Source organism: Bombus pascuorum, chromosome 14 (genome assembly GCF_905332965.1).
Source record: "Bombus pascuorum chromosome 14, iyBomPasc1.1, whole genome shotgun sequence".
In the NCBI taxonomy this organism is placed as follows: Eukaryota; Metazoa; Arthropoda; class Insecta; order Hymenoptera; family Apidae; genus Bombus; species Bombus pascuorum.
The window spans coordinates 4,780,252-4,790,197 of NC_083501.1; the positions used below are offsets into that span (position 1 = coordinate 4,780,252).

General features: G+C 34.0%; 2 protein-coding genes across 2 annotated transcripts; one reads left to right on the plus strand and one right to left on the minus strand.

Moving 5' to 3' along the window:
* Window positions 1-4,860: 4,860 nt before the first annotated feature.
* On the minus strand, window positions 4,861-7,678 carry LOC132913899 (uncharacterized). Its single transcript, XM_060972551.1, has 6 exons — window positions 7,415-7,678; window positions 7,163-7,328; window positions 6,867-7,084; window positions 6,630-6,794; window positions 6,365-6,543; window positions 4,861-6,065 (listed from the first exon to the last, which is right to left on the minus strand). The coding sequence occupies exons 1-6, from the start codon at window positions 7,522-7,524 to the stop codon at window positions 5,926-5,928; spliced, it is 978 nt and encodes a 325-aa protein (XP_060828534.1). The 5' UTR covers window positions 7,525-7,678; the 3' UTR covers window positions 4,861-5,925.
* A 377-nt stretch (window positions 7,679-8,055) lies between these two features.
* LOC132913894 (WD repeat-containing protein 18) lies at window positions 8,056-9,682 on the plus strand. Its single transcript, XM_060972545.1, has one exon. It carries the CDS (start codon window positions 8,282-8,284, stop codon window positions 9,572-9,574), a length of 1,293 nt encoding a protein of 430 aa, XP_060828528.1. The 5' UTR covers window positions 8,056-8,281; the 3' UTR covers window positions 9,575-9,682.
* Window positions 9,683-9,946: the final 264 nt, after the last annotated feature.

A 9,946-nucleotide genomic window follows, 5' to 3' on the forward strand; every position in this document is an offset into this window, starting at 1 on the left:
CCTTAGCAATTGAAGTATGGATTTTCTTGATGCGTGCTGACGACTGGAAAGCCGTTTCGACGATAGATGGTCCTGATTAAGACCGAGAGACTTGTTTATGGCGTTCCGTTCCTTCGCCTTGCTTCACTTGCAGATCGGAATTTCTGTACGTGATTTCTCTCTTGGAATTATAGTTTGCTGGCTACTTTAGTTGCATATAGCAGTCTCTTAATTCTCTCTCTATCCTCCTCTTTCTTACTCAATTTTTAAATCTCTTCCTTCCAATCGTACTACGAACAAATGCAAGATGGTCAGCGACGTGTGTTGAAAATCACGCATTTAAGAAAGAAATTTCGTGGAAATGGAAAGACACGCGCAGCTGTGTTCTATGGATCATTTACGATGCTCGTTGCCTTCGGCTGTGAGTTGATACGTCCTTCGGGCACGATCCCATTGTCCATGGTGAAAGGAATACGTGGACTCGATCTTCCGCAAAATAAAAAGCAGCCACGGTGTGGTCACCCTTCGTGTGGCACGCGCCACGATCCACCTTTCTTCTTTTCTTTCCGTCGTGCAGCCAGCCGTCGCCTTTCAGATCCCCAGGATAAGGAATCCTCCCTACTGCGACTGGGGGAACTCTTTAGAATGTACGGTTACTTGGCCTGTGTAAGGACGAGAGACAGACAGAGAGGTCGTACGGCGTCTTTGATGTTTTCTCCACTGCCAATGGCTATTGAACGTCGCAGAACTCATTCAACTTCCTAGTTTCTTCACTGGTATTGCCAGAATATCGTCACGGAGGCGTCGATTTATGTAGAAAATTGGCCCTGGCATTTGGCGTTCATACATTGTGACTCACACAAGTATTCGAATGCTCTTAGAAACTTTGTATGCACATATATATATATATTATATGAAACATATTATTGCTAGAAAATGATATCACTGCTTAGAATATAATTTGGTGTATAATGCAGAAAATTGTTCTTGGCATTCGGCGTTTATGTAGATTGGAATTTAACTCGAGTAAAGTAAGTGCAGTTCTACTGGAATATTTTTCAAATCAATTTATATTATATAGTGGATTCACTCACATATTTCAACATTTCATATTTAAAAGTATCAGCAATCAGGAATATGAAATCTCTTTAAGAAACATGATCAATTTTTTACAATAATAAGCATAGAACATGCCATTTTATGAAAATTAGATGTGATATAGAGTACCAGATCTTAGCTCTCCATATACTTTATACATATGTAATGTGTGTTATACAGAAATTTGGTTTAATTTTGGTTGCTATTGTTCAGATGTTTACTGTAGTTTCAGATGTTATTATTCAATAATTAAATTGCAACATTTTGTCTGTACTTAAAAAAAAGAATACAGGTATTTACTTTGTTTGAAAAAGAAACAAAATCTTCTTGTAATTAAATAGATAAAGGGAACGAACGAGCCGGAAGGAAGAAAAAACAATGTATATGTATTATTCCGTAGTGCACCCTATTGGTTAAACATTGCGTCATATTTCGATATCGCTCTTTCACCAGGGGGTGTTTTTCTTGCTGCTGCCCTTGAGGATTTAAAGAAACTGGGATGAGCGGCATCCCACGTTGCGCCTATTCCACAGATCGAGTCGCGACTCGCCCAAACGTCTATGATTGAACACACAAAGAAAGACAAACAACGAGACTCTCGAGAGAGCAGGTGAAAAAACCGCTGTTGCTTTTAAACCCGCGTTCGAATGTCATAATTGGTAGCAGGCTTCCTGTATGCCCATTAAATTCACCGAAAGAATAGTAGAAAAACAGAAGATACATAACAGCCCTATTATATTGCTAATATTTGTTACAATGTATTTCAAAAAATATTCTGAGATTGGATATGAATCTTTTCCAATATACCTAACACTATAAGCATCTTAAATTGTCAATCCTTGAAAATTCAGAAATATACGAATTTTAATCTACAACCATCTAAACTTGGAGACATTTCATTCTGCAGAAATTCTAGAAATTAACAATTAAAATTTTACAAATTCCAAACTTTGACAAGCATAAAACTTGAAAGATTGCAGCTTTCAAGAATGAAAAATTCTACAAACTCTAGCCTATAAAAATATCAAATTCCAATGTTCTAAACATTTACCAACGTTAACATTTAACGATTACTAATTTCCCACGAATTCATAAATTCTGCTAACATCTCGTATATTATTAAAACAAATCGAACAAGGTGTTCACATAACTTATGACCAATCTCCATGCATCTCCAAAGAAAGTAAGTTGTTTCGCTTTGAGAAGAAAGAAGAAGGGTGTAAGAAGGGGCTCTGCGTTGGGGGGTGGCCGATACAAGTGGGACATTGAAGAAAGGGGTTAGGTCCCATACGGTGACAACGGCAAAACTCGAAACGACGTCGTCGGACTTGGCTTCCGGCCATTTCCCAGCTATCGATCCACGAAGCGTTACGACGAAGCTGCCCTACGCGCAATTATAGGTGTATCGTGTGTATAATACGACCCTGGTACATGCATAGCCGGGGGATAGATCGCCGACGGCGTACAAGGACGATCCCCGAAATTCGGCCGCGACAACGGAATCGCGAATTCTTCGATGGCTGTGCGAGGAACGCTCTATCGAGGACAGCTATACTGTTGCTTAAAACTGTTCCATAAACGGGTCCAATATCATCCATCTAAACATATTACTAAACATATAACACCTATTTAAAGAAATATAAATTACCATTAATTATGCGAATTTTTATGCATATACCTACCTCTTTGTACCCAATTAAGCAAATGGAATCTATAAAGTTTATTTCACCCACTAAATATTACAATAAGTACTACACTTTTGATATTTTATATGTTTCTGCATGTTACGTGCATTTTATAGATTTTTACAATATTAAATTTTATCAACTTTGTGAACTTATAGCCCCTCCTACTCAAATATTCAAAAGGATAAAATTACTCAATTTATTCTGTAGATAAAAGATGATTAGTTAAGTGTAATGGTCGCCATCTTGTACAATGGAACTAATATGATCAGTGAAATTTTGTAAATTGTAAGTCACAAATTATTTATGTTGATAAATTTTTGTATACCTTAAGAAGTTTAGTCATAGAACAAGTTAAATGTTAAAAGTAAAATTTATGAATGAAGAAAACTTGTAGCTTGTGATTTTATGCGTAGTATCATGAAATTACCTTTATCATTGTGTATCATGAAGTTATTAAGTATCATTATAACTTTAGACTTGATTGTCAGGAAACAATATTCATTTCGCAAATTTGAAATTTAATCAATATTTGTAGCTAATATAGATAAGAAAATTAAAGGTTTTAGGAGACTTTTATAATAATTTTCTTGTTAAATTTTGTTGATTTTTCAATTTTCAAAAGAATTTATCTTACTGAATGTAAAAATGTAAAGATTGGCACGAAAGAGAAATTTATAACCTACAAATTGTACCTTGTTAATTTACTAATATTATTAAATGAAATTATATCATTAAATTATTATGCAAGAGGATCTGGAAGTCATACTACAACCGTGTTAAAATATTATAATTTAAAATTGTTTATTCAATTATTTATATGAATAAAACGGAATAATCAACAATGTTTATACTGAGAAATTTTTATAATAAAAGTTGGTAGAATGCAGAATTCTGACTGTAATGATTATTTCTCGTAACATATTTTGGGTGACGCGGCGTGTAAGAAAGACACAGTTCACCCACCCTACGAATGCAACACAACGGTGCGTTTCCACGTATGCGTGGAATCGATAACTGGGAATTAGTCTGACAGGCTGTCTGCCAGAACCAAGTACGTGCATCTACGTGAAAAACCTTGCCAATCATGTTAAAGTAATTACATCGTATAGGTAACCAAGTTAAATATAACTGGCAAGTACACTTGCTGAATGAAAAATTATTAAATTAATATTGTTTTTCGATTTATTTCACTGCCTAAAATGATTTTCAATAAGAGAATGTTCCTAGGTAAATATTTTTATTCAAAACAGTCGATAATGTCGTTATTTTAGTTATCGAATCGAGATTAAAATCTAGTTCATTGAATATATACCACGTTTATAAATTCTGATGTATAGGCCATTTAAAATTAAGTACTGTACATTAAAATTAATTTATCATTTCATTATTAAATAAGATATTGAAACGATAAATACATTAAATAACTCAGATAAAAATAAATGTTTTTCATTGTATATACTTAAAATTACATAAGAAAAACGGAGTTCCAACTGAAATTCAACGAACTTCGATCAATAATTCCACAATGGAAAATGAAGATATAAGGCTCCACTCAGAACAAATAAACGATTTTGAAATTAGGTTATCATAACCAGTTCACTCGTAAAAGTTTACCTTTCTTTATTTTCGTGGATCCACCTAAACACACTATCATCCGTGTCGTACCGGACTGAATTGTACATGAAAAAAATGCCAGTCCACAAAAAGACAAACTACGGAACAAATAAAAATATGTCCGCACAAACTACGCCGTGAAAGTCAGTACGAGAACGAGATAAATAGAGGATCATCGTAGTCGGTACCGAGGATCAATATAATATGTCACAACCACGGTCACAAATGCACAAAGGCGTAAGAATATATATAGCTAGTCGATACATACGATAAATACCTTGTATGTTTCGTTCCGCCATGGTTCCGCTATAAACCGTATCGACCATTTTTCGATTATCGATTATGAGAAAAATTTACATTTAGAACTCTATTGAAGTCAACATGAACATTATTCGTTATCAATACATGTGAGTTTCTCATGTCTTTTAAGTTAAATAAATAATATATATTTTTCGTTTGGAATAAAATTGACGTAGTAAAATACATTCTTCCATAAGTATTTATTATTACAATCAAAAATAAAAATGTATAAGTCATACCATGTAAAAAACAATTTTGTTAAGAAAGAATATACTTCATTTTTGTTTCATACATTAATTATTAGTTGATAGTAAAAATTGATTGTTTTGTTTGTTTTGTTATACAATAGGTGTCCAGCTTTAAGTTTTTGAAAAATTGCAATTAGACGTTTCGATAACATCGATTAATTCTACACTCCGCGAGTGGCGCTGAAATCAGTACATTAAATATCGCGCCCTTTTTCGCACGAGGAATATTTGATCCGCGACACTGAAAGTTTTTAACGGTTGAATATTGTTGTCAGTTATTAACAAATTATATTATATCTTTCTGTGATAGTTAATTAATAGTACCATTCAATTCAATTCAATTCAACATCAAGATATTAAAAACTATATGAGGACACACTTCGTAACACGCACAAGTAACATTCGGTACTATCCCCGTCATAATAGTGAAACATGGAAAGGCACTTCGTAACCGAATTGGTGAGTAATTTAACGCACGATAAGTAGTATATCAATTTTCCAATTGATATTTCTTCTTTCAAATATTTTAATCAAAATGTCTTTTCAATATCAGTGTAATATAAAATAAGTTCTTTAGTTATTTCAAAGTACAAATTCAAATATTCAATATAAAAATGACTAAAGATCTAAATTTATACAAAATCATTGAATGATTCTTTCTTCAATCCTACAAAGATTTTACAATGTTAGTTTAGTAAAAAAAACAATTGAATAATGCGAAATATTAGCACCGTATCAAGCAAATTGTTATTATAAAGCCATTTAGTGTATATCATAATAAACTTCACGGTATTAAAAATACCTTCTTTTAACACTGACCTATATACATTCGTTCGCAAATGTAATTACAAATAATGTTATTTTGAAAATTTTCCTATACTTCCCATCCTCACCACTCATTTTTCCCTAGCTGTCCATAGCAATATTTTGTTCGTGATATTGCATTCTTTCATGGAAATATCGTCACTTAGAGATATGATTTAAATGAAATGTAGATTTCAGTTGAAAAAATCTTCTACCTCCGCTAGTTCCCTAGCTCGGGCTTGTTGATGAGCCCAACGGTCTTCTGCAAGCTTATCGCTTACACCCCATTTTTCATGATAGATACGTTGTGCACATGTTGGACATTTTTTACCCCCTATAACAGAATAAACAATATTATTCGAAACTAAAATGCCGATGTGTGCCTTTTTTTCGGAAATACAAGTGTATAAAAGTCTACAAAATACATATAATACAGTAATATATGTAAAATATCGGAAACAAAGTACTTATTACAATATTTAGTAGATGAAACCAAGTACTGTCTAGGTTATACTTCTTAATTATATTCATAAAAATATAAAATTGCATAAATATTCGCGTCAAACAGTCTATCCATTAATATTACATCACATTAATGTGACAATTGAAATTCGATGCAATAATAGAAATTACCATGGAATGGAGGAGTCTTCATGTAAGTCACAAGACAGTGTAAGTGAAACAAATGTCCACAGTAAAGTCTCTCTACATGCATATCTGCAGTTTCGTTGGTTTCTGCATTTTCTGGATTCTCCGGCAGACATTTTTGTTTGCATGACTGACAATACTCTTGTGGCAAACTCTTTACACATCTAGGTGATATAATTCACAAAAAGAAAATATTAAATAAGAGTAAGAATGATATTGATATAGCATGAACATTGATAAATAGACATACTGTATGAGAAAAGATGTAACAACTTCCAAAGATGGTGAGGGTATAAAAGGAGTATGTGATTTCTTCCTCAGTGGTGGCTCTACACACTGTCTGGCTAATTCCTTTCCTTGACCTGTGAAATGGCGTGTAAATAGTGGAGGAAAATTTGTATTTACATCTCCCAATCTACAAACATAACAATTATTAAAAAGAAATATAAATTTCTTGTTTATGTCTTTAGTCATCATCGGTACACACTTTACACAGGCAACTGGATAATTATCTGGTACATCGATTTTAGCTTTGAAGTAATATAAATCTTTCTTAATCTTCAAACCAATACAAGAATATTTTTGTTTCAATTTTATTTCATCGTCGTCTCCCAAGAGTTTTTTTATGGCTGAGATTTCATCATAGCAACAAATCAAAGGATTTTCATCAATGAAATTACGGATAAATTTCAATATTGGTAACACCTACAGCATTAATTAAAATTCATATAATAAATTCATATAAATAAGAAACTGTTCGATTTGGTAGATTCAAATATTTACCTGTGCCTTTCCCAACAATTTCTTGCATTCCTTTTCACAAACTTCTGTTAGACCGTTAAGTAACTTCACAGATAAAGTTTTGCTCTTCAATTCAATTAACAATGGAACATTAGGATAGTGCTTCGCGAACTGCATGCACACGACGATGGTCTTGAACTTGGTTTTCCTATGATGTTTGTAAATAATGGAATTAATTAGGAAGTTATCTGCTAATAGTTAGTCAGTTATCATAATCACTAGAAGTAAACTTACGTTATTTCCACTCGCACCATAGTACAAACACAAGAAACGAGGCGGCTACCATCAACGACATTTTGACAAAGTTTTGATACCTCTTGTAATTCATCATCGATAAAGCCCATGAGAAAATTGAAACAAATATTACTTCACAATCTAGTAACCTCTTATCGGTTTTGTTATCAGGTGGAACCGATCATCTAAATCTAAAATAGACTAATATAGCAAAACCAAATTTTTAAAAAAGGCGTTAGTAACGAAGTTGATTCTCGAAGATTAGGGTTATGTCATATAGATACTATTATTCTCAAGGTCGGTCAAGGAAGCTCTGCTTGATACGCTCATCTGTTTTGAAACGTGAATCATCAACATTGATACTTCCTTCTATGATGTAACATATCTTAAGTAATTGAATGGAAAATAAGCATTGAGAAATAAGATTTTGGTAAAGGAAAATTTCGTCGTTAGTTTATTATTTATAATAAAATATATCAAATATATATAATTATAAAATTATTATGGTATTATTGTATATATAAGTTATTTCTTTCATAAAAAATATGCTAAACGAAAAAAATTTGTTAAGGAAGATCATTTATTCAGTCATTATAATTACTAAGGCAAAAGATTTTATGGGAATGAATGATACTTGAGAGGTTATACTGTCCAATAGAATCGTTTCTGCACTACCTAAAATAAGTCTCAACTAGTGGCTCTAAAAGCGTCATGGTTTATGGTGGAAATCTAACCTAGTATAACGCGCATGTTTACGGGAAAGTTAGAACTCGACTCGAAAGAGTACTAGATCGAAGGGAAAGATTTATACCAGAGTATGTGAAGACTTAAAATAACCATAATCAGTTTAATAAAACTATAATAAAAATGTCGCGAATTGTCGACACGAGAGAAGTGATTTTAACTAGTGACAGTAGCGGTGAACAAGGGAGTGCGTCTGTGTGGGATCACCGAACTGGTTCACTTTTATCGACTTATAAAAATACTGGTCCTCTCAGTCATAGAACTCTTCAACTTTTAAGCGACAGTTATATAGTAGGTGCAGATTTAACGAAACCGCGTATACACGTTTGGCCATTGAACAGTCATTCTCCCGTATCTAATCTGAGACTGACAACACCGGGAAAGGTTACTGCTCTGAGTTGCACGCCCAATGGGGCCTACATGGTCGCAGCCATTTCCGAAAAACTATTTTTCTGGCAATTGTGCAACGGGCGTTTGTTAAAGAATTTATCGCAACATTATCAAACAGTGACCTGTTTGACGTTCACCAAAGACGGTTCCATTCTCGCCAGTGGCGCTGAGGACGGATTAATTTTCGTGTGGTCATTGTATCGTGTATTGAACGAGGAGCATCCTACGCCATTGCACACATTCTCTCATCACTCTTTGCCAGTGAAGGACCTACAATTTGGACATGCTGGCGCGCGAGGAAGACTGTGCTCCGTATCTCTTGATCGAACATGCAACGTTTACGACGCAGGCTCCGGATTGCTATTGCTCACCCTTGTGTTCGACGTGCCACTCACTTCCGTTTCCATGAACGCACACGAAAGTGATTTATTCGTGGGCTGCACAAACGGTGACATATATGGATTCAATTTGCACGAGCCGCCACGTGGAATAGAGCATCATGTGCAGGTACGGAAAGACGGAAATTCGGATGGAGTGATAGTTTTCCAGGGGCACAAATCGAGCGTAGTATCATTGTCAATATCGATCGATTGTCAATACCTGCTGTCGGGCTCAACCAGCGGCGAAATTCACGTCTGGGACATAGCGAGTCGTCAGATTCTTCGTACGATCAATCGCAAGGGACCAATCACCGCTGCATTCTTCGCGAAAAACTACGACAATTTCCGGGTCACCAACCTTAAGCCGCGTTTACAACTATGTAATTTACATAAGACATCGGACGATAGCGGAAAGGAAAGCTCCATCGAGGTGATTTCAAGGGATCGAAATACAACAGACATTATAGATTTTGATTTGTACATAGATAAAAATATCGATTTGAGCGGATCAGACAATGTAACCTTGAAAAAGTTTTCCGAGATGAAAGAAGAGATCGATAAACTGAAGAAAATTAATGCTGCTATATATGAGTACAGTGTAAAACGTATTTTGAATAGGTCGAATGACGATTTATGTTCGATTTAAAGTTTCCTATGGATACGTAATTTTGATGTCAATCGTTAAATTATTTAGTAAAAGTTTTCTCATAAAAACTGATCATAATAAAGAGTAGTTGATGCATGCTGTAAATAATGTAACTTATCTTACCTATCTTTCACAATCCTTATTCTATTTGAAAATGGGTTATGTGGCAAAAAATGAAATTGCAGTAATATCCAATTAGCTGTAACAAGATGCGTAAAACGCATTAGTTACAGAGGGAGTTAAATATTCTATACATTCTTATTTCGTATTTCTGATTCGTTTGCTTTTTGTTTGTATTAGAAACGAGAATGAAAAACATTTAGCATGAATAGAATAAAATAAAAAATAAAATTTATTATAAATTTTGAGATT